Source organism: Excalfactoria chinensis, chromosome 3 (assembly GCF_039878825.1).
Source record: "Excalfactoria chinensis isolate bCotChi1 chromosome 3, bCotChi1.hap2, whole genome shotgun sequence".
Lineage (NCBI taxonomy): Eukaryota > Metazoa > Chordata > Aves > Galliformes > Phasianidae > Excalfactoria > Excalfactoria chinensis.
This window is the reverse complement of record NC_092827.1, coordinates 17209044-17235531: the sequence shown is the minus strand read 5'-3', so window position 1 is coordinate 17235531 and position 26488 is coordinate 17209044. Positions and strand designations below refer to the sequence as shown.

Here is a 26488-nt window from a genome sequence, read left to right as displayed (position 1 = left end):
ACCCCACACCCTTTTTTTTTTTTTTTTTTTTTTTAATAATATGGTAGAAAACCAAAATCCTTATTGAAGCATCATTGATTAAGAACCTAATTTTGTTCTGCTAATGAATAATTGAATTGCTCAGTTGTTCTAGAAATGAACTGGTAATGTCTCTTGTGGGTACTTCTAATTAAAATTGTCTCTGAACTGCAAAATTAATAGTATTTTAGAAATTTACAATCACTAGGAAAGAAAGATCATTCAATTTGTAGTAAAGAGCTGTCTCAAAACAAGTCAACACCTTCACTGAAGTCCACTAGCAGATTTCCACTAAGATGAATGATTCCAGCCAGATTACTGAGAATCTGCTTCTGATATGTGGAAATATCTGAGAGGCAATCTCTCCTAGATCCCATTTAAGGGCTGACCACCACTAAAGTAGTATCTCTTTCTGGAGATTGTGCTTTTGTGTTGTTTTTGTGGTGAGCCTCAGTGTTGGCAAGCATCTAGCTCAACTGAAAGCCTCAGCACTGGTGAGTATTTTCTTAGATATCCTCTGGCTATCCATTTTCTTTGTAATTACAACTAAACACTTGTATTATTCCAACTATACAGGTTAATACGTTGATTAGTAATTGATTTCTTGGGAAAGCTCTTTACAATTAAATTCTATTATTATATTAACCTCTAATAAAATATGGACAATAAAATAGGCCAATAAAAACCTCCAACGATCTCATCTGCATACAGCACACTTCTACAAGTCTTTATGAAATCATGTGCTTTGTTAACATCTCAACTGTTTTAGTGGGAAAAACTGCTTATTTTAGATTATTTCTAGTTGTGTGGGTTTTGTTTGTTTTTTTTTTTTTAATTTCATTTTGATCAATGTAAGGTTAACAGATGGTTCATTGTCATAATGGAAAAAGAGCAGAAGCATGATGATGGCTCTTCTATACTGTCTGGAATATATCTTACTGTACAGATAAAGGTGAATTCTCATTAATTGTAATGTTTATTTTACATAAAATTGGGATGAATTGTTTCTGAAAATAAATAAATAAATGTTTATAACATTAAAAAATAGATTAACTGAATGGCATTGTTAATTTAAATGCAGTTTTTTTGTTTTTTGTTTTTTGTTTTTTGTTGTGTTTTTTTTTTTTTACTCTAACCAAAGTAAATGTTTTAAGATTTTTCACAGGTTATGGATAATATATTATTTCTGCAACACTATGTATGGACACTGCATATTTTAACTTAAAATTTTATATTATACTTTCACACAATCTAACACAAAGTTTTCCAAAGAAGCAACTGGGACATCCATCACTGTTGCATTATACCTCCAATTGAACCTACCATCAAGAGGGCAGGCTCCAGTATCCTGGCAGTCTACTAATAAAGTAGGATGGATCAAAGCTGATTTCTGGGAAATCTCTACATGTATTGGAATGACAGTGAGGGCACCCAAATAGTAACTATTAAGCCCTCCCAAGACCTAGAAGGACAGACACCAGTGCCAGAAATATACCTTTTTTTCTGCTTCTGAATAGACTAGGGGTCTAACAAATTCTGTGAGTGAGTCAGAAATGCTGTTGTCCTATTTGTAGTCATATTGTCAAATTAATTATACTTTTGTGAAATAAACATATATGCATTGTGATACTGATATCTGGAAAAAAAATAATGCAAAGAGCACTGTAATTGTCTTGTGTTACAAATATGAGTGACCATTCTAGAGCTTCCTTTTGCTTGGAAAAAGTATTGATCTGGGATATATACTGCAGTTTTCTGATGTGATGCAGTTCAAACATGACACCTTCCTTCTAGTTGTATAATTTTTTGAACTAAATAATCAAATCAGTATTAAGCTCACGGTCTACATCCTATACACTACATTGACAGACACCAAGTCTATAACTGGAAAACTTTTACACCTACTCGAGCAGTGCTAGCCAAAGAACATCTCTATGGCACATTTGCTGATGTTTTGAATCTTTTTAAATACAAGCTGTGTAAATTAATGTGGCTATTTGAGTATAACTGTATTATAGAAAAATATTTTAATGTGTACCATTGAGTGATATCTCTCATCTACCTGTATTAACAATAATTTTTAAATGTTCTGTGATAAACTAGCAAGCCTAAGCCCAGAAACAAACTGATTTACATTTGGTAAGGAAGATTGTTTAGAATAACTTATATTTTTCCTCTCTGATGTTTAAACTGTGAGTTCTCTCATTGAACACACCTGCAGAGCACTGACTAGTATGCTTATATGTAGTACTAGCTTTTTCCTTTTTTTCTTTTTGTTTTTCTAGAAAATTACATCAGAAGACAGATAAGAACAGAAATCTGAGTTTAAACTTCAATGTAAACAATAGCAAAGGGTAACCACGTAATTGCAAACGTGCAGCAAGTTTATTGCAAAGGCTGGAATGAGAAAAGATAGTATTCTGTATCAGTGTGAAAGAGCAGGGATGGAGATCCTTGTAACAGTGCTATCTGAGAACCTGTTCAAAGTCATTGAGTACATGCCAGAGGCAAGCTTTTAAATTTAGTAACTGCTGCTATCTCTTCCCTGTATGGCAAAACACAAGCTATTTCTGTTGTAAATAAATTTAAAAAAAAAAAAAAAAAAAAAAAAAAAGTGTTGGTTTTGAGTATAAACCTGATATGTTTATTTGCAATGGTTATCATGGTGAAAGAGCAGCACAGACTGTTTGTCTTTAGTATTTGTCTGCAAATCATTTTTAAAACAGTTCCAATATTTGCAAATATTGAATATTTGTAAAATACTCCAGGCTAATGATGCATGAATAGTTTGTTTTAATAATCACCATATGTGGCTGAGCAATTAGAAAGCTTACTCATTAGGAAAATATAATTTAATATATTTTCAAAAGTGCTTTGCTGAGTCAAAAACTTTTTTTTTTTTTTTTTAAATCTCTTTAGTTGGAAATTGTGAATAAGTTGAAAGTGTTGCTTGATACTGTCTTATGATTATTGAATCTCTGTGGGAATATTTAAATACTGTTGTAATTGATTTTTGATTACTGGATCTTTTTAGTGCCAAATAATATAAACTTTGATCACCAATAGGCAAAATAATTTATTCAGAAATAATGTATATCTGTCACTGTTCAATTGACTATAATACTATTCTGTACTACTATGCGAGTTGAATTCACAGTCTCTTCAAAATCCTTCATAAAATGTCATACCTATGTATTTCTTTAAGTAGTGTAAGGGGGGAACCATCAAGAGTTACTAAACACAAATGTTCTAGATTATACACAAAATTTTTGAAGAACAACTCCATGGTGCAACTTTCACCTTAAACAATTGTATTTATGTTTTTAGTCTTCTTTAGGCCATTCCTGTGTTAATACCATTTTTCAGCATTTAAGAAACCATCCAGATACAAAAATTGCTGCAAAAAAATGTTCAAGGGTGAGACAACCAGGCAACCATATGATTTATGAAATATCAATGAGAGCAAAATAATGCTCCCTTGGAGGGAAAACAAAACAAAACAAAACAAAACAAAACAAAACAAAACAAAACAAAACAAAACCACAAAGATTTCATAATGTTCAAGCGTGTGTATATATATGATATTTAAAGTGACTAGTAAGGTCAGATGGGGAAAAGCTGAAGGCAGCATCTGATCTCTGGTTGTGCTGATGATTTTGATGAATGACTTTTTACCATTACACGAATCAGTTCGTGTTCTTTCAAATTACATCAGCATCAGACACATTCTGTTATGCTTTCAGAATCCAGCAAAGATGCCAGATAGCCTTAAAATGCATGCCAAGAGAATCAGCTGGCATTTTTCAGTCACTGAAGTATACAAGTGGAGTAATGTTGTAAGGTAAAAGCTTGTCTTCAAATTTTCTCTCAGGCAGAGAAATACAGAAGTCAGATAACAGTCAGATTGCACTCCACAAACATTGGAGCCCTTTTACCTGCACATGTGCTAGAAATGATGTAGGAACTCATATGTGAGGTCTAAGCAGTCCTCCAAAAGTTTTGAAATAGTCAGCACTGACTTTTTTTCCATGTAGCATTTCATAATAATGGTTCCCAAGAATATAGTCTTTATTTTGCGAAGTGATTCAGTACAAAGACCTCTAGTTGTTCCTCTCTAGCTCACAGACCTGCTATGAACTTAGTCAGAAGATTTTGACAACTTTAATATAAAATACTATAAAGCAGTATGAGTACTGTTAGCTAGTTGTCTTCTCTCTCACACACACAAAACTACATAAAGCATTATTTTTACGTGATATGTGAAGATGATGGCTGTTCTCTCAAAATTCGTGCTTTTTTTTCAGTCTAAAACATATATGTGCAGTTGGCAAGGGGATACTCTGTGTTTCACTGTCGACTTTGCCCTGGGATTTACCTGTTTTGACAGTAAAACAAAGGTAAGAGGAAAAAGAAAAGAAAGCATAATTCAGCTTTACTTCAGTGTTCTTGAAGTTATCATTAACGCTATCTTTATACTGAAGTATTTCTTTCTCAAACATACTGTACTTTTTGTTTATGTAGCTCCACTGAAGTGTAGTCAGTTGGAACTCAAAGAGGGTAGTCTGTTTGTGCCATAACTTGTAGATATTGGAGAAATACATTAAAAAAAATAATAATAATAAAAAAAAAAAAGTTATTTCCTTTTCAAGCCTTAATAGGAAAGGAAGGTTATGTGTAGGGGAGAATTTGGTTTCTTAGTAACGGAAAAAGATTTTGAAAAGATTACCAGTCATGAAAAATATTGAACTTTCACCTGGTTCTATTTGTTTTGAAGATACAGATGTAATAGAGAATGAATTATTCTTCCATCCTAAGAAATTTAGGCTATATCAGAACTGAACAGAACAAGAGCAAATGTGTTTCAAAGTCAATCTATGTGATTAAATTTGCTTTTCTTGCAAAACTGAATGGCTTTATAAAGGAACTATAGGGAATAGTTTATAGCACATGACAACTTCTGAACCATATCTATAATTCTACAACTTTAAATAAAATCTATCGTCATTTTTAGTGAATTTATAGATTTGTTTCCTGGTGAAAATGAAATTATATTTTAAAAAGTTTCTACCTTAATAGAGCTGTTTCGTATAAATCTGTCCTCTAAAATATGGTGTACAACTACAAACTGAAATGATTTTATAATATATATTAAAGAAATTTATTTAGTCATTCTTATTTGAGAGAAAATACAATTCACTTTGAAATACTGATGCAGGATTTAGTTTTTTATATGTTGACATTTTTTGCATTTTTGGCTCAATTACACAAATTTATTGAAATTTCAGTGCAGAGAAATAATAACCTGTATAACTGTTATTTGGAAATTTAGACTACTTGCACTGTATGTGCTGTCCTATGAATAGCATGAAAATTCAGAAAAAAATACTTGCATACTTTTCCATGACTTTGGTGATGGAAAAATTGTGCTCTTCATAGCACAATTTCCACATAGCTGCAAATTCAGTATAGACTGTACTAGTCTCATTAATTTAGACTGTATACATTTTTTATTTTAGATTCAGAGATAGATTTACTGTACTCCTCCTTTAGAACTATAAACTTCTCTGTTGATACTCATTTTCACAAGACCAGAAAATTATTCATAATTAAAATCTCATAGTAAGTAGAAATTCTACTAGTAGAACTGAAGTATTACCTATAGAAAGAGTTGTGCCTACCAACATTACAGTTACTGGTGTGAAGGCTTCAGTCAAACTTTGTTTATGTAGTATCATGGAACGACTTGGGTTGGGAGGGACCTTAAAGACCACCTAGTTCCAACTCCCTGCTGTGGGCAGGGTTGCCACCTGGGGCCCCATCCAACCTGGCCTTGACCACCTCCGGGGACAGCATCCATAGCTTCTCTGGGCAACCTATTCCAATGCCTCACTGCTCTCTGAGCCAAAAAAAAAAAAAAAAAAAAAAAAGCTTCCTAACTTCTAACTTAAATCTTAAATCTCCCCTCTTTTAATTTAAAGCCATTCACCCTATCCTGTCACATGGTCCTGTGTAAAACTCAGCCCCCTCCTGCTTGTAAGCTCCCTTCAAACAAAACAAGCCCTGCTCTCTTGATTTTTCATCCGTGTTCCAGTCCTCAGAAATTCCTCATGACCCTCCTCTGGGCCCACTCCAACTGCTCTGCTTTCTTCTTGTACTGGGGGCACCAAGCCTGCACAAAGTACTCCAGATGGGACTTTACAAGGACAGAGCAAGTGAGGATAATCCCTTCCTTCTCCCTGCTGGCCTCCATTCTTTTGATGCAGCCCAGGATACTGTTAGCCTTCCAGACTACAAGTGCACATTACTGTCTTATGTTAAGCTCTCCGTTCACCAGGTTCCCCAAGACGTTCCCTTCAGGGCTGCTCTCAGTGAGTTCTTCTCTCAGTCTGCAGACATATCTGGGATTGTCCTGATCCAAGTGCAACGCTTAGCCTTTTGGAACCTCATTTGGTTCAGGTGAGCCTACTTTTCAGGCTTGTCAAGTTTTATCTAGGTGGTGCCCTTTAAGACCATCCAACCAACTCCTTATGCACTGAATACCTTTCAAATTTACGTATCTCCAATTTAGAGATAAGAATGTGGTGTGGGACCACATTAAAAGACTTGCAGAAGTCCAGGTAGATGATCCTCTATTTCCTGTTGCCATCACTCCATCATAGTAGGCCACTAGATTTGTCAGCCCCTTGGCTAAGCAATGTCAATTGTCATATTCACCTCCTCATCCCTCATGTGCCTCAACAAAGCTTACAGGAGGATCTTCTTCATGGTCTTCCCAGGAACAGACATGAGACTCACCAGCCTGTACTTTCCCGTATCTACTTTTCCCATAAGTGAGAGTGATGTTTTTACAGTCACTGTGGACTTCATCTGACAGCTTTTTTTGAACATGATGGAGAATAACTTGGCAACTACATGAACCATTTCCATCAGGACCCTTGGATGTGTGTCATTGGGACTCATAGATTTGTTGCTTACCAAAGAGTGGAATAAAGAATAATGTTAGACATATTAATTCTGTTGTTAAACTGAAAACATTCTGGAGAGCTCACGTGCATTTATTATTCTTCTCTGTGAAAGATGGACATGTTCTCTGTATCTCCAAGCATGTGTGAAGCAATAATGAATATCTTCCACACTTAATTATTACTCTGCACTAATACCATCTGAAGTTGATAGCATTGCCCCACAATCTTAGGTTTTTTAGAATATTTCTTTCCAACATTGAATGTGTTTGAAGTAGCAAAGTAATTAACATTTCATTAGGGACATAATAAGTTTTTCTGAGAAAGAAAAAAAATGTTTTCTAGACAATGAATTTCAAACTAAGGTGAACATTTTGTTGGGAAAAAACAAACAAACAAACAAAAAACACAACTCTTACAGCACAGCAGGTGCTCATGCAGGCTTATTAAAATGCAGGGCAGTCTCCTGGTCTGACCTACAACTCTAAGCCTGGATCACACGTTTTGGGCAATCAGCTCACTTACTCATTAAAAATGTTCTTTATTACAGTTTGGAAAGAGATCAAAAGAGAGCCTTCTGCTTTACAAATGACAAAATAAAAAGGGCAAGAATTTTTCCTTAGGAGTTTATGCATCTTTTAGAAAACTCTTCATTAGAATAATTCTGGGGGGCTGCCAAACATATTTGAAGTAATTACTTTATTTCGTATGTATTGTTTTCTGAGCCTGTCATGGGACTAACTCATTCACATGTTCTTTTTGGGGTACATCACAGAGGCAGCCTTACAGTGCAGCTGCTTTGTATCTGATTAGAGTTTGTCTCTATCAGTTAGCTTACTTGATTCATCTTTCCTTTCACTGTGCCTGCAGCTATGCATACAAGATAAAAAGATCCCAAAACATACATTTTCTTCTGCCTTACAGAGCCATCTCTTTCCCACTCTGTCAACTGTGGACTTCAGCAATGCCTGTTATTGCTAAATAGTTCTTGTTTTGTCCACTCCTTAGGAGTTATAGTATATAGTTAGCATTCCTCTTTACTATTTAGATATAAACCTGTTTAAGATTTGAATGCCATTCAGGCTGTCCAATTAGGCACTCTGGATCCAGTTAAAATTTGTTTATTAATGTAAAGTTTAAACATCACCATGCTGTAGTAAGGGGCAGTGATGTTCCAGTCGGCAGGGAACCAGGAGATGAAATCAGAGATTTCGTTGAAATTTTGTGCCTTGCTTTTTCTATGAAGAAGTGTACAAGCAATTATTTTGTTTATAGGACATTCTCTCTCAAACCTAGAATAGAATTCTGATGATCATGAAAAAGAATGATTGAAATTAATGAGGCTGTCGTCATTTTAAGTACTGATCATCACATTTACGAGTTGTCCTTGATTCAAGTTGCCCATATTCAACACAAAAGCAAAACTGTTGTCTAATGAAACATAAAAAATCTTTATTTTCTCTTTCTCATTCTGATAATTTCTCAGTTTGGTATCTCTTATATTCTCCGCTATGGTAGCACCAAGATTAATCAGAATGTGGATATGTCAAGTTAAAAGTAAATTTTTTGTTATCACCATTGATATCTAAGTATCTATTTTAATAACCGGCCACAATGTGAAGAAATAACAAGGTACTAATGAGCAAGGCAACAGTTCCCTGCAATTTACCAACTATATGTCAGGACTAGGCTACATACAGACTAATTCCAAACTCGACAGAAAGTCTCTACTCTCAGTTAGTGAAAATATCTGTTTAGAGTCATATAGAAAGAAAGGATGTTTCTGTAATGACATCTGACTCACAAAGCAGATAAACCACTACAAATCCAATGTTATCTAGAAAATATTGAAAAATTCACAGATAAAAAGTGATAAAATTTCCAAGTGAAGGTATCATTCACCCAAATGAAGAAAGAATTTTGCAGTAAGGTATAATGAAAAGAGGGAACATAGCCGAGTTTTTCTGACTGTGATTTTGAAATGGCCTTCAAAGCATTTAAATTGTGTTTCATCAGCAGTATCCAGGGACTGAATCACATTTCACCATGTACATAAAATTTTCACTAATTTATAGAAATTAAGAAAACATCAGCAGAAGTTTTGTATGTAATCTGTTAGCTATTTTTTTTTTAATCACATATTTTTAGGGTATCAGTAGAAAAAATTCAAATACAGAAGATGATATTGGTTTCAAAAGCATGGTTTCCTAGCATCTGTTTTTGAAAACTATCCTCATACCGATTAAAAAAGTCCTGTCAATCTGTGATTTGCCAGAAGTAGTAAGTGCTACATAAACTTGCAAGAATTCTAAAATTCCTGTATATTAACTGTGTAATTTAGAACAAATCTTCTGTAATTTTCAAGACCACATCATAGCTTTTTTAAATGAATGTAGCATATTTGTAGCATATTTAAAATATTTATCTTTGGATTTTAAAACACTTGAAAAACACTTTTTGACCAAGGTATATTGAGCATCACAATGTCTGTGTAAGGCAGTTTTCTACATTGTGCAGATGAGCCAGCTGAAAGATGACAGATCAAGATATGGTGTGAAATTGTGTTCATAATGAAACTGATACAAATATACAAATGAATGTTTCTAGAAATAAGCTTTTGTCATGCATATTGGTATTACATCCTGTAGGCAATGGAATCATTCAAATTCTAGAGAATTTATATATTTTTTTTTAATTGAGTATTAATATCATGCCTTTTACTCTCAGACATGCTGCAAAGCTGTTAATTTTATTTGCTCTGCAGCCAGCTTATGTTTACTGGCCCAATGTTTTATCTTAATACATAACCATTAATCATTTATCTGTAGTTCTAGGTAACCATGTAACAAATCCTTAATCAAATTTCTTTCTCTTCAGAACGTACTATGGAGGTTTAAATTCTCTCAGCTCAAAGGTTCTTCAGATGATGGGAAAACAAAAGTAAAGCTGCTTTTTCAGAATCCAGACACCAAACAAATAGAGACAAAGGTAAGCGACATAATCTTTCTCAGCTTAGTGAAAAATGAAATGGAACAGTCAATTCCATTTACTGCTGTGCTTGCATTTAGTGAACTGCAAATCATAGCTTCTATATTTTTCCCCTGCTCTGTAGAAACTCCACAATGAAAAGAATTGATATAGCATCTCCAGATTTATTACACTATTTGTACAAATCTGTTACTGAGTTGTGTTTTGATAGCATAATACTGTAATGTCTAAAAACTGTTTTTAAAGAGGATAAAGCAAAAATATATCTATTTAACTGCTAAATACAAACTGTAGACTTACAAGTTCAAGCAAATACACGATAAAGTATTACAGATATACTGTGTGATATTTATTAGCTTAATAAAAAAAGAAAGAATCTCACAAGAGGCCAAGTAATTCTTGAAACTTAATCTAGTGCATTCATTTCTATGACCCAAGAGTGCTCAGTGCTTTGAAGGATCTGGCATTAAGCTGTGACAACATCCAGTCACTACTGAGGATGAGATACTGATGTATTGCATCCTAGTGATTATCAGGTCTGGTTGTGAAACTTAGGATTCAGATTCCCAACTGAATTTCATCAGTTTCTAGTTCAGGATTGTACTTTGAATCATCATCTGGAGATAGACATGTGAACCTACAGTTCTTACAGTGGTACACATAACTTAAGGGGTAGGATGAAAATTGGAGAAATGAATTACCAAGGCAGAGACCGTTGATGAATAAAGACAGTGGTGAACAATACAAGAAAACATAAATGAATTGAGAATTATTCAGTCATGCATTTGTGAAAGGAATGAGGATAACTTTAATGTGATATAACAGAGAAAAGGAAGCTAAGAATGAGTTCAGATTTCAACTGAGACAAAACTCAATGAAAACAAAAAACACATATAACTGTATTTGAAAATTCTCACTTTTACTCAGTTACACAGGTTAAAGTGACTTAAAAGTGAAAATTTGCTACAGTGACCATATTACAAAGGTAGCATAGATAATACCTTTAATTCTTTAAAATGTTTTTGTAAAAAACCATTAGGAGATAATCTCTAACCTTCCTTGTTCCTCATAAAAAACAACTGATATATGTCTTCCTTTGTACATCTATATTAATAAATTATTCAGTTTTTCACCAGAAAACTTAACCTAAATTATCTGTTGACACTGCAATAGCAAATACAATAATATTATAAAAGGTACAACACTATAATAATATGACTATAGTGGCAGGTCATTTCCACTTAATTTCTCATACTATTCCTTGGAGATATAAAGGAACTGCTGTCATCACTATAAACATGATTAACTGTCTGATAGAATTTAAGTAACTCACTAAAAGTCAGGCAAAAAAGCATCTAGATGAAAACCAGAATCTAAATTTAAGGATCTGTGTATTAAATAATCAGCTCATCCATGTGTGATTGGTCACATGTCCCTGTTCCTCTTCCTGCTGTGGTAAACAATCTCATTTTTATTCTTAAGCTTTTATTTTCACTTTAATGGTTTTTAATTGCAGAGTTTTATTCTTTAAATAGAAAAAAAAAAAAAAAAAAGTTTATATGAAATTTTCGTTGGTTACTCATTTGATAAAAATGAGTCCTATTGATACATAACTATGACATATGTAGGTTCATACAGAAATGTAGATGGCTATGTACCTAAATGTACACATGCAGGGAAAACACATTAAAGGCCAGCTAAGCAGCTGAGGATTTATCAGGATTTCAGTGAGGCTTAGGTCTTTTGTTACGTACCTCTGGCACAGTGCAGTTTACTCATTAAGATTTCACATTAAATGGAAGTGGGATAGAGCTATGCAACCTCTCCACTTCAGGTACTTGGTTTATATATTCAAGTATATGTCTACCACAGTTTTAAATGCTATTATTTCTTATGTTTTAGACTTTGGGATTACAGACATTACATGAAATAAGCGGTGCTTATACAGTAATATAGCACAGTGTCTGCCTAAGCTTTGCATATTGAAAGAACCAGATGTTACTGAATGATGAAATGCTGCCGATAATCAGAAACAGAGAATGTCACCAAATAATAGAAGTGTCATTTCCACCACATCTGAAGTAAAGCTTGATACAGATGACTTATATTCACTTCACAGTAAATAAGAGAGTTCAGACTGCAAAAGAATTTTCCAGATTATGTCTAATTGTATATGCTTATAAATTCTTGAGGGAAAAGATCATGTTTGGGAAATCTATTTTTGCATTTCTGAGACTAGCTAGAGATGATGGCTTTTCTCCTTCTATAAATTATTAGCCAAATGCATCTTCCTTTGCCCTTCAGTTCAGTTTTAAAAATAATTTGTTACTGCTTTGGTGCATATCAGCCAAAATAGTTTACATTTGGCAGAGTTCTATCTATTAATAGTAGATATTCTTTGTCTGCATGGCAAATACACTAAATATCTGAGGTTGCTTAAAAATATATGTATATGGGATTATATTATAGTAATTCATTCAGACTCAGATTGGAAACGAAGTTTACTTATCTTCCTTGTATCTTTCTAACTTCGTGTCAAATATTTCAATTAAGAAAGTGTGAGGGAAAAAAAAGTCAGTGTCACTAGACTATTGTGAGCCATATGGAACATTCTACTATATACTGCTTGTCTCCTATCCTTTCTGACTGTTATGCATGTAACTTAATGACCACGCATATTTGTCTGAGTACATACAGTACTCTTTCTTCTTCACTGACTTCACAGTTGTACACTTTTCCAATTAGACTGCAGTACAGTTTTGCTGCAAATCCATTCTGTTTAAACAGGAGAGTTTCAGGAGAGTGAGGACAGATCAGCAACTGTGTATCTTTCTTTAGATTTACTATTTTCATCTGAGAGAAAATTTATTCTATATTAGTACTGCTGAGAGATAAAGGAAATTAAATAGTGCAAACAGAGCTCTCTATTTACAGCAATGTTGATCTCTAACATCAAACAACCATAATCTAGCACTCACACACGTCTGTATTTTTATTAACACGGGTCTTCTGTTGCTGAAATCTGGCAATTCTTGAGAGCTTGAAAAACATTTGAAGGATGATGGTGGACATGAGTTATGACTTTGATTGCATGACAGTATTGGGCAGTCTGATTGCTGCTGGATTTTAGTTTTAATATTTACTGGAAGGGGTGACTTTAGTTGGCTGCATTCAGACAAACATCTCCAGAAAAATTTTCAGAAGGTTTTTTTTGTTGTTGTTGTTTTTTTGTTGTTGTTTTTTTTAATACATTAGCAAAGTTTTTGTCTGCCAGTGGAACATTTGAAAGTGTTCCAGATTTGATAACAGACAGTGGCATTTGGAATCACTGAAGCTGGCAGTGAAAAGCCATTGGATTCATCCTTATTCCTGTAGGACACTGTTAAAAGACTTAAGTACAATTCATAGTTAGAATTGTAATTCATCTGACATTTAATTTCGGCATAATGGATCTAGTTCTTATATTGCTAAGAGCACTGTTTTATCTTATATTTGTGTAAATGACATTTGCAAAAAGGAGAACAAATAAAACCTTACAGCCGAACAAGCCTTCACACCCCTTTCTATAGCTGATAATTTTTGTGTTTTTATAACAGTCTTAACAAGCTGGGCAGTATAAGTATGTCTGTTCTTTTCAACCACAGTATGGTAATCAAAACCTGGTATACTTGCTGAAATTTAGAACTAAAGTTAGACTTCCCTGTTCTGTTTTGATTTCCACACAGACTAGAGCTAAAACCTAGATACTGCTATCAGTGTTGTTTTGTTTGTTTGTTTGTTTGTTTTTCCCAAAATGAATGATTAGCATTTCAATCAGAAGGAATTAAGTTATATGCTGAAGAATACAGTAGTAATAATTGCACTCTTGTCAACAATTAATAAACATGGAGACTCATGAATGTCCTTTAAGATGTCAAGAAAGACACGGGTTACAACACTGTCGTTGTCTATTTTATCTGCCTCTTAAATAATACAGGCTCATGTACATCTTGCTCAAATAGTGATTCAGTACCTTTCAGAAATAATCAATAAAATTAAGTGTATGTGTGGTAGCGATGCAACAGGCCCATTAAGCTCTTTATGATAAATAATATATCCTGCTGTTACAGGTGGGTGGGCAAAACAAAACGTACATTTTTCTTACCTGTCTGTGTACATATAGTGACTGAGATCAGTGCGGTGTGCACATATTTAGTATTCTCAGCTTGCCGTTTTGCTGACTTGTCTTCACATAGCTTTAATACAACCTTTCATGTTCTTTCTTTCTGTCTTCCTTTTAGCATCTTTGTTGTATTTTACTTACTAGGATACATAAAATTAATTGAAATAGTCTTGGTTATTGAAATGTTAGATGTGTAAAAATTCTACAAAATACTTATAACAGGCAATCTTGATTAAGGAAATGAACACTAATCACAGAGGAATCACGCAAGCAAAAGAGTAGAGTTAGGTTATACAGGGCAAATGGAATGTTCAGTTAGTTGTCTCCCCGAATGAGTATGAGAAGGAATATATTACTTTAAAAATAAAAATAATTTTATAATAATGTATCTATTCATTTATTTATTTAAAAAAATAAAAAATAATAAAATAAAATAAGGTGTTCTTTCATAGAAACAAGTTGGTATTTCTTAATCTAAGTGCTGTCTACAGTCCAAAAACAGTTTTGTTATTAATACACCCATTTCAACTATGTATAAATTATGTAATACAGAAATTAGAGTATATTATTAATGTCCCAAAGATTAATCAGAGCAAATTGGACAACATCTCTGAGGTACACAGGAGGGATCGCTCCACCTTAGTATGTATTCTAAACCCATAGAAATAATGAGAACTCTGCAGTAGGAGTATTGAAAAGGCTGATCTCTTAGTGATGAGGCATTCCTCTATTTGGTCTTTTCTTGTCCAAAAACTCTAGCAAAATAGTATTGCTGATGCACCTTGAAGTTCTGCCTGCAGTATTTGTTAGGTATCTCTGATCACTTACCGTGATAAATATGAATCTATATATCTTTGATATATCTTTGAATATGAATATATCTTTGTGAAGGTTTCTTGTCTCTGACAGCTTTGGCAGAAGTTGGTCAAAGTGTCAAATGTTAGAATGAGTAGTCAGAACCTGAGGTTAAACTGTTGAATGATTTCATTTCATTTTGAAGCAAATCTAATATTAAAGTGAGCACTTTCATATTTTATAATTTCGTGCTTTTAAATATTGTGATTCAGGAGATTCAAACCTCTGTTTAAAACTTTGTTTTGTAAATCTTTTTATGACACATATACATCATTTGAGTTTTATAAACCCCAAATAATGAGAGTTAAGTAATGGCACTACTTCTTAATGAAAACGTTTATATTAATTTTGTATTAATTTTAAAATAGACATATCTACTGTCAAATGTTTCTTTACTTCCCCACAAATCAAAATGAAGATTACACGTGCTTAAAGATTTAAAAGGATTTTAATGAATATTTACACTTTATTTTTCTTCCACAACAAGGTCTAGTTTTGAATATGAGGCCCAAATGAATACTTCAGTAACTGAATGCCAATTATTAATGGTTACCTAAATGCCTGGTTTGATATAATTTCTCAAGAGATTTTTCTTCTCTGAGGGTAATTATTTCTTAAGCTGTTGACTTGCAAGTACACAAAAGCAGAAGTTTGAGAGAAACATCCCTTAATGTTACCCCTTGTTTAACTAGATATGAGTGATAATAAACAGCACATTCTGCCCATCAGTTATATTGGCCTTTATTGTATTCATTACAATGTAGACTGTTTCATGTCTATTATTATTTTATATCTTGGAAGCATCAGTTTGTAATTTCCATAAAATATGTGAGGGTTTATAGCTGCTAAATAAGAATAGCAATAAGTATACCACAGAAGTGCAGGCAAGATGTGGGCCTTTCAGAGCATCTCCAGAGGAGAGAGACAGAAATGATTCAAGGGATGCAACGCCTCTCCTACAAGGACAGGCTGAGAGATCTGGGGCCGTTCAGCCTGGAAATGGGTCCAGGGAGTTCTTTTTGCAATTAGATACACGATGGTGGCAACATCTTCAAGAATACAATATTTTGAAAAACTTGTGCTGGCTGTCTAGAGATTGGAAGTAGCATGAAATCCTATAGCAGTTTGTATTCCACTTCACATGGATGGAATGACATATTCAGAATGCTCAACATTGTAGTAAAAAGTATGAAATTATTTATCTGATAATGAATTACCCCAGACATATGATATGCATACAAATCTCTCTGCTTACATATTCATTGCAGGACTTAGGGGCTGAAAGCATTGTTCTCTTAGGCTTCTCTGTGCACTCTGTAATCAATATGAGGAAGACAGCTTGCTGCCAAAGCTTTCTCTGTCTGTAAGTTACAGTTTGTGAGGACCTTCTGAAAGCTTCCTTGGATGTTTAGCAGAGAACAACTATACTCATAAGGCCACTTAGCATGATGGAAAGAGCATATTCTGGGAGCATGTTGAATTTGATCCCGATAATTTTTTTGTACATTAATCTTGCTTATTGTCACCTTATGCTGGAGAAATTAGATGGTAACAGAAATTAAATTTGTCTGAGAATAATAAATTTACTTAGTGGAAAATAAAATATTTGAGATAATGAGCGGTACATGCCTGAGGTTTTAAAGAAATCCTGCACAAGTGTTGGAAAATATCCTGATAGACTCATCTTCATCATGAACCCACAGAGCCCTCAAATGCTGGAAGTCTGATGCCACTTTGTCCTTCTTCTGCCTTTTTATTTTCCACGTCTCCAATCACAATCCCAGTAGAATACCTAACTATTTCCAGAATGAAGTAGTGGAAAGCCAAATATTGACTTTGTCTTATTCTGCAGTATGTGAGGTAGAATAAGTATGTAAAATTTGCATTCCCCTATTTGCAGCCTAATCAATATAGAAAAATCAACAATGAACATCTGGGCTTGATGATTTTAATCAAATATACATGTATTAAAATAATTCAAAATCTCCAGTGTGTTCATGTCATTCAGATTCTTGGCGAAGGATTTATACTGTGAAAACTCTTGTGAGCATTTGCTTCAGAGGGAATTTGTATGGAAATAGTGTGGCCGGTCTCTCACCTATTAGTTGTGTCTACTTTATAAATCCATTTTGGTTTTATTTCTACTGAGCCAGATACAACTTTTTTCAAAACAAAACACTGTACAGTTACCCTGACAAACTTACCAAGCAGAAGCAAAGAAATATGGCTAAACTAATTCACAGATTTTCCCTGAACATTATTATGGCTCATGAATCTCACCTAATGCTTACATGTTGCTTTCCAGTAATGAAATCACATTATTACTTATTGTGTACCAGCACCAAGGTTAGTCATTACATGCCTGAGATGTATGCAGTGACCTCACATTCTGGTAATACTTCACCACTGTAGAAGACAGTATGATTATTATCATAATATCATAGAAAAATGTAAAATATTTATTAAATGTAATACAAATATATGTCACTGTAGCTGTTACTGCACAGTACATTTATCTACCAAGTTGTTTGCAGGGATACCTGTCCTGTTATCGTCAGCTTCTGAAGGAATCAACCTAACTATTTCAAACTAAATAGCTAGTAAAATAAAGCTGTTAAAAATATATATATATAAAAAACAACATGTATTAAAAATTCTTATATCTGGTGGGAAGAGCTTAATCAGAAGAGAATTGTGAGTAGAATAAGAAGAGATATTGAACAAATAAAAATTCCATGATGGAAGATTAAATCTCTAATGCCAAAAATCTTTCAGTAAAAACTGTACAGCTGGACAAAATGGAAAACGTATTTCTGATTACATAACAATTAAGCATTCATTAGGAGTAACACCATTCCTAGCAAGTAAATGTGCGAACTTCAACTGAAAAGTGATATAAAAGTTATCTTTACCTGAACAGGAATAAATTCCACATATTCTGTCTGAGGCAATTTTTGTTTAGCAAATACCATCCAGTACTGTGATATGAAAAGCAGAAGTGCTTAAATTTTCATTTTAAAATAAACAGGCTATTTCCCGGTATGCTGTTTTATAACCAATACATCAAATAGATGTCCTGTTGAAACCTGCTTTTTTCCCAAACCATACAAAATGTCTGGTTGCAGCATCTACAAATATTGCTATCGTGTAAATTGAATATGCTTTTCTATTTTATGTTTTTTTGTCATTGTGTCAGAATATCATTTCTCTCTGGGAAGACTGAGAAACAGAAATGTCATTTTATGCACAAAAGGATGAAATATTTTATAAAAAGTCAAAGGAATTTGAGTTAATTAGGAGTAACTCTGCCCTTCTCACTGAATTAGGGCATGTGAATTTCAAGCACCCATATTTATATGTGCAAAATATGGTGTGACTTTACCTTTGACTCCATTTGCCTCTGGCCTCACAGCTTGCTTATTTGACTGTCCTTGTAGGATGATAAACTCTGTGTCCTCCTCACCCTCCCCTGAATGGGTCCTGAAACTGCAACTTTAAATTTTCAAATATTTTAAAACATGGGGTGATTTCATTGCTAAACATTCTTGCAAGTTGAATGTTTTGATTCTGTAAACTGAGGGAATTGTAAACAATAATGCAACAAAGGATGAAAACTAAATTTACATACTGAAATGCCTGTGAATGAGCTATGGATTTTATTCTTAGCACATTTAAGTATACAGTTACTTACAAATGTTCCGATTTTCATTTTAAGTTCATTGTTGTTGACTAGTGAGTCATTTCTGTATTCATGTAAAATGTTTATTAACCTGAATATAAATTTGTGTTTCTATTTTATTTTTCTCTTGCTTTCTCTTTCAGGAACTTGAATTTCAGGATCTGACAGCAGTTTTACACTGTATTCACTCCTTTATAGCTGCAAAAGTGGCATCTGTGGATCCAGTATTCATAGACAGCCAGAGTATTGCAAGAAAATATATGTACAGTAACTGATATAAATGTTGTGACTATGGCAAATAAATTATTTTCTTAAAGAAAGTAGTTATTTCATGCACAATATTGCAACTTTGTGATTTTCTAAGTCTATAGTTGTGTTATCTGTAATGTTAACAGTTTTCACAATCTGTTTAACATTTTGAATCTATGAGTTAACAAATATTAAATCAAACTGAATCAGTTTGTTGTCTTCAGCACTAATCTAATATTCTGAGCAGATATTCATTCAGTAACATCTGTGGTGTCATTTTGATTTCTGTTCTCATGGTCATGCATACCCCAAATATTAGATAAAAACACAGACTAACATTTGAAAATGTATGTCCAAAGATTAGGATTTTTAAGTGTATTTTGAAACTTGCTGGACAGAAAGACAGTTTCTACAACCCTCAATAACAAGAACTAATTATTTTAGAAAACTACAATATTGCACTTTCATCTTGCTTTGATGCATTTGAAAATTTATAGTTCCTTGGTCCAGTGTTTTTGAGGCCAGAGAGTTAGATCTGGCATAACACAAAGTATTCTATCTCAGACTAAGGAAAAGATTTAAGCCCATACTTGATTCTGGCCTTATTATGTATCCTAAGTGTATGCGGAATGTAATGTTATGTATGCATTTAAATGCCTTGCTAGATCAACTGAAGAGCTTTGTTCTAAGCTACAGAGCCTAACTATAGGCATTGAGTTGTAGAAAACTTGCCATAGGATTTTCTTATCTGTTAATAAAGCTTCCATGAATCATTCATACACATCACTCATAGATTCCCTTAACAGTATCCTCCAACGTGATGCTCTGTAACTTCTTTGGCTGAAAAGGCTCTCAGTGAAATGAACATGAAGTATTTTCTGGCCCATCGACCACTTTTTTCCCCCCCACACACCTCTAGCCCTGTCTTTCATATATGCTTAAACACAAGTGAAAACAGGATATGGGTCTATTTTTTGGCTTGATCACTTTCTTATTTGCACAGATAATGCTTCCTGATATTAAAAAATTATTGAAAGAAGACATTTTAATTGTAGGGATAAGTAATAACTAGTATTCCAGGCTTCTGTGATAAAAATCTCAGTTGTTTTCAACTGTAGTTTTGAGGTAACATCGTGCAATATTATGATTTTTTGAGAAGTGAAATAAAGTTAAATTAAATTAAATTAAAAGTTTAAAACTTTTTAAAAATTAAACTAAAAATCAGGCAATGTATACAAAGTATACGGATCAAAGTAATAAAACATTTTTCTACATTTTAGTTGTCTAAGAAAGTGTCCTGATAGAATAAAAGCCTAAAATCTGTGTATACTAAGGAAAGGAGATAAGTGCCCTTAAAAGCTCTCAGATGAGGAGTCTTTCTACCTAACTTCACTGTCTGAATTTAATTAGAGAAGTTCCACCTCTGTCTTAGGGCAGGTGACTGTCTTGAAAGACAGCAATGGAGCCTTGGGCACTGATTTTAAAGGAATGCTTACCTAAAACATAGGCACAAATAAAGTCCTTATAGTTGGTGATTTGATCCTGCCACAAAGATTGCCTGCTGCACAGTGGTATCTTGAGAGAAATCAATTTAAATGTTAGGGATGCTGTTTGCAATTCCACTGTTGTTTACAGATCTAATGTTTGCAAGGAGGTATAATAGAACAGCTAACTCCCTTTAAAACATTTCTTAGAAAAGCTAAGTAGTATTTTTGTTAATTGTAAATAATTTTTTATAATCATTATAGTATTTTTAACAAACAGCATCTCGATTTTATGTCTAAAAAATTAAAAATGGTTATTCTCAAACATACTTTTATTCAAAAAAATCTTTTAATTTTCAGCTTTTTATGTATACTGAGATTTTAACATTCACAAATGGTAACAGTAAAACCGGGAAGACTTTCTTACAGTCGATTCTCAATTATTAGTGCGAAAAATTATAGATAACAAAGTGAGTGTAGATTGAAGCATGATGGAAATCGTCCTGTTTTACTTTTATTCGCTTATGTATGAAGTTTGGCACTAACATGGCCAAACTTGTAACTTGAATGGAAGAATGTACTAGTTACCACTGCACCAAGACTATGATCAGGTATCTAGACAATGTTATAAGTGTATTTTAAGTGTAATGAGAAGCACAGCTTATCTTTCCAAATGTCTTTCCATTAGCAGATATGATATTGAGTGAATGTCTAGTGCCAGGAATTTAAATCAGAGAGAGGTATATCACTGCCGTATAAAATAATGATCACTATGGCATGGACTAGGGCACTGGACTTGAACAATGCTATTGATTTATTAATACAGTTCCTGGCATTCTTTGATCAAAGTTAATTAAAATCTGTGGAAAAATTCCTGTGCACAATTATGAGCGGAGTGAGCTCAGATCTGTTCCCAGTGAGTGGCTCTGTTGTACTACCCGTCTTAAAACACCAGAGAGTTTAGTAGATATGATGGGTCTAGACCATGCCAGATGGCTTTAGTGGTAGAAAATGAGCCCTGACATTTTTAGTTTTAAATTTAGATGCTGCTATAAAATCTCACCCCTGCACCTAACCTCCCTTTTTTACTTTTTGCTTATAATTAAAGCACAGAATTGGAATATAAATATGGTGGCTGTGCTGAACCAGCCAAAGCTCAAGTTTTGGAAATCCAACTTAATTCTTTTTTCTCTAAGATGTTAAGAAACAGTGTTTCAGAGTGATAGCCACTCTTGTGGCAGTAGTCCTGAAACTTATTACAATTATTATATTATTATCTGTGGGTGGTAGTGAGGATAAATTCTATCAGACATTACAATCCCAAATCTACAAACTGTTTTCTATCTGAACTACGTTAATTCTTAGGTAACATCTAAGAAAGAATGCCTTTTCAGCAAAAACCTTAATGCATAGGCAAATCTTTGTAGTTGCATAAGTTGTATTTATAAATGGATGGGATTTTTATTTCTAAGTAGATTACCATAAATGCTTCTGTTGTACGTATTTTGTAGCACTTCCCCACTCCCCTCAATATCATAGTGAAGGAAGTTTAGTTCTAATGTAGTTTTTCTGCTTTCTTTTGAACAATAGTATCTAAGACAGTGAAGTTTGCACACCTGTTAAAGCTCAACACATAGTGTCCCGATGCTGAGGAGTTGACATTCTTTTCTTTGAAAGTGTACAGAAATGCTCCTGCATTCAGGGTTCTGCCTTGGAAACCTCCACCTGGGGAAGAGCCAATTCCATCCTTTCATGAAAGGAGACTGAGTGTGAGTTCTGAGTTGCCTCCACATGCTGCCTGTGCCTGTGGCAACAGATGGAAAAGTATGTATATTCTCTGGTATGTCAACTTGATCTACTGTAGATGAGTTTTGGTTCAAGTGTAGTCTGCCCAAGTCCTCCTGTAAGCTTCTGAGGGCAAAGAGGATGGACATTAGGAAGAAATTATTTTCTTTCCTGCATATGTTTTTGAGAGTTGAAGAGATGTCTGTGGTGATTTCTGTCTGTCTTTCCAATGCATGGGAAGATTGAAGCTTTGCAAAACTTGAGGAGCGGCAAGGATAGACTGACGGACAGACTATGCAGTCTTAAAGGTGTCTTTACTCAAGCATGCAAGCTGAAAGTAACTACCACATGCATTTCATAGATAAATTGTTCTTTCAGTGTACTTCTATTTTACAATGATAATCATTGAGATATGGTTGCTGAATATGGAACTTTAAAAGACAGTGTTAAATGTATCATTTATTTATAAAATCATCTATCTAACTTCTTAAGGTATGCTTCAAAAACATTTAGGTACTTCTGTGTTGAAGTATGTTGAGAAGAGATTATCTCATGTGAAGTAAAAGGTTTTGTAGTAAATTTATTAGAAAGCACGAAAAGGACTTGTGTAGCATGCAAGACATAATTGAAAATGTATTTTATCCTGGTTCAACCAGAAGAATTCCACAAATGAAATCTTTGCATTGAATTTAAATTGATTAAAAACCATGGACTTAATCCAAAATCCACTGCTGTTTAGGAACAGACTCCTGGTGACTTAAACAGGACTTAAACTGAAAAATCAGAAAAAGATTTAATATTTTAAATAATCCAGACAGAAATAAGAAAAAGCTTTCTAATATTGTCTTGATCCATAGCTGCCTACATTGTCAATAAAAGGATTTAATTCTTCAGAAAAGCTGCTGACTTTTGAATGAGAAATCAAATTCCTCTTATTGGACTGGAAGTTATAGCCTTTCAGTTGGAAAGGCTTTCATGGTGCCTCGTAGAAATTGCAGTTATGCAGGTATTGATACTTCCAGTCCTCTAGTCCAGATGTATCATATGTTCTTTTTCAAAACATTTTTTCTCCTTTTTATGGAAGAAACATGATATATCCTTTAAGTCTTATTACGCTGGGAACTGAGAGTGGCAGAAAGGTCAGAGCTGCATAGAAGACATAGTTGCAAAAGAGACTTTTGCTCTTGTAAACACTGCAGTGGTAATATGTAGGGAAAGTATTACAAGCCAAAAGCTTTTAATTTCTAGAGAGTATGAGGATACAGGAAGGAAAATCTGTTAGTGAAGGGATTGGAGACATTTACTAGTGGTGCTCATTGGTTGTTTTTTAATGCAGAAATTCATTTTTTACTGGAAATTGGATTTACAAGAGTTGGATGAAAATAACAGAACAATTGGATGAAAAGATGTGTAATGTTCATACATCTAATTTCTTAATACTGTTAGAGCTGTGAGAGTGCTCCATTCTTTCTTTATTTAATGTTTAGCTGATTGTGACCATCGTAGATCTGTAGGACTGCCAGAATACCAAATAGGGAAAGGAAGTTAAATGTGAAAACAACTTTATTTTTTCTTTCTGAGTTACAAGCTGTTCCTGGAATATTATTTGTCATGTTTATAGTGTAGGAAGCCTCCAGATTCTTACATTCTTCAAATATGGTCATGCTCAATGTTTATCATACTCAATGCTTATTAATGAATTTGTGTAGAAATTAGTTATCTAGTCTCTGTTGATGAGCTACTCTCAAATCTAATCACTGTAGAGAAACTGTAAGTGGCAAGGAGTGCTTTCTTCCCACTTGCTCCAAAGGCCAAAAGCCAGCATACTGAATCATGTTCTTTCTCCATCAACTAGCCCAAGAGGCAAGGAGCAATGAGGAAGGAAGAGAGGGAAAAAACAGTCTTTTTTTCCAGCCAGCACTTACTACCTAGTGCTTAGTATAAAGTATTTCTAAAATGAGGCAATAAAAATTGTGTTAATTTGTAGACTGGTTCTATATCCCGTGGGGTACATTGGTTCTTGTAACATCAAGCTACTCATAAAACATATATATATTTTTTACTGTGTCTTTAAGCACTTTGTTCAATTAGCATTCAGAACTGAGCTAAATTACTGCCCTTTAGTATATCCTAAATCATCCATAAGCAGATTACATTATCAGCTCACTGTTTTCTTATTGCACAGAAGCTGGACAAATATTCCCCAGCAGATTTAATGTGAATATTTAATTGGCTTTAGGGATAAAAGTTTCCCTGTTTTAAAGCAGAAATCCTTTACTGAACCAATATGTTGAGGCAGATTATTTTGTTGCTGGATAAAACAGGGAGGGGGGGAAATATTCCTTAAACTTTTTGCACCAAAACTTTGGGAGCCCTGTGGTTTGCATTTGTCTTGGGCTCTAGCTTTAGCCTATACTGCAAGGAGATTTTGAAGCAAAGGTACTGTTTTCCCTCAATTGTCTATTACTGAAACTACCACAAAAGCCCCAGCGCTTAGTAGCACACTTTGCATCTTCGTATTCTGTATACACTTGACCTTTCTTAGTCCTCAAATGAAGAAATGAATGCACTCAGGAAGAAGCAGGAAATGTAGTAACTTTAAAACATCTGCAGGGTTGAATGTCAAAACCACTTCATGGCTTTAGTTCTTCATGTCAGCAAATTATGTTTTTCATCATTTTTAGCATTATTACAGATTTATTTCTCCCCATCACTAAATACCCACAGCAAGGTGGAAGGAATCGGATCAAAAAATGCTTAGTACTTCATTTGCCCTTCACGTTTCTTTGGATCAAGGCACTGAGGGGTTCTAAATATTAATTTACTGTATACAACTCTAAACTGTAGGAGTACTGTCTTACGGCAGTCCCAAATTCTGAGTTTATGGTCATTATAACTTATATAGAATTAACTTCTTCCCCACTCTGCTATTTATTCCCCAAATTTGTTTTAGATGTTTAGTTTTAAAAAGACCTCAAAACATTCTTAAATGTTGTGGTTTTTTTAATCAGGATCTAGGATCTTTTTCATCCAAAAGAAGTAATTTTGTATAGTGTCAGATACTCTTAATGTCTTCTCTTGCCACATAAACTATTTCTATTCATTTAAGATTTTTTGCATTTCATTTTAATACATTTCTCTTAACAAATTTCTTAAACACTGTTTTATATCATTGAGAGGAAAATTTGTAATTACAATCGTAAAACAGCCCCATAACTCATAGTTTGTGAGAGCTTATATGAAAAGGATGTAAATGAGAATTCTCTTTTCCTCTTATGGAGCAATTCACTTTATGAATCTCTTTTAAAAGACTTGTTTGTAGAACTTTTATGGGTTTTTCTCTTGGAAAATCTTGCACCATGCTCCTTTCTTGTCTGGTATATTCTAGGATGAGCAGTACTTTTTTCCTTGATAATTGGTGCTCAACAGTAGCTGCCATTTACAGAATCACAGAGAATCACAGAATGACCTAGGTTGGAATGACTTCAAAGATCACGAAGCTCCAGCCCCCTTGCCTGGCAGGGCCACCAAACTTCCACCTATACTAGATCAGGTTGCCCAGGGCCCCATCCAGCCTGGCCTTGAAAACCTCCAGGGACAGGGCATCCACAATGTCCCTGGGCAGCCTGTTCCAGGACCTCACCACTCTCCTGGTAAAGAACTTCCCCCTAACAGCCAACCTAAATCTTCCCTCTTTCAACTTAAAACCATTTCCCCTTGTCCTGCTATTATCGGCCCTTTCAAAGAGTTTACTCCCCTCCTGGATATAGGTTCCCTTAAGGTACTGAAAGGCTGCAATGAGGTCACCCTGCAGCCTTCTTTTCTCCTGGCTGAACAAGCCTAGCTTCCTCAGCCTGTCCAGGGGAGGGGTGTAGGGGAGGAGTTCCAGCCCACTGATCATCTTCATGGTCCTCCTCTGGACCTTTTCCAACAGCTCTCTGTCTTTCTTGTACTGAGGGCTCCATACCTGGACACAGTACTCCAGATGGAGCCTCACAAGAGCAGAGTAATTTAATTAGTAAATATTATTTAATCAGTAGTACATCCATTTCCATTGAATGCCCTCTTATGATTGCCCTTAATCTTGCTAAGAGGCATGTAGGTTTCCTGGATTTTTGCTTTCCCTGTCTAAATAGCTTTACCATCCATCATCGTGTGGTTTCTTGTACTCAGAATTGCTTATCTCATTTCCTTCAGAGGAACTGTTTCCTTTGTCTGATGCAATTGATATTTTTTTCCTAATAATATGAGCAAGTAGATGCATTTCAGGTGCTTTTTAAGATTATTTTCAATATTCTTCAATATT

The 26488-nt window shown here is 34.2% G+C and overlaps 1 protein-coding gene across 2 annotated transcripts in view; it reads left to right on the top strand.

Annotated features, from left to right (window-relative positions):
- SNTG2 (syntrophin gamma 2) overlaps positions 1 to 18939 on the top strand; it is a 213079-nt gene extending 194140 nt beyond the window's left edge. The window contains exons 15-17 of one of the 2 annotated variants that reach the window (XM_072333471.1): positions 4323 to 4415; positions 9858 to 9968; positions 18808 to 18939. In XM_072333471.1, the coding sequence (XP_072189572.1) occupies positions 4323 to 4415; positions 9858 to 9968; positions 18808 to 18939 (336 nt within the window). Of the gene's footprint in view, positions 1 to 4322; positions 4416 to 9857; positions 10107 to 18807 lie in introns of those variants that run through there. The other variant, XM_072333470.1, reaches the window with a different exon arrangement.
- Positions 18940 to 26488: the final 7549 nt, after the last annotated feature.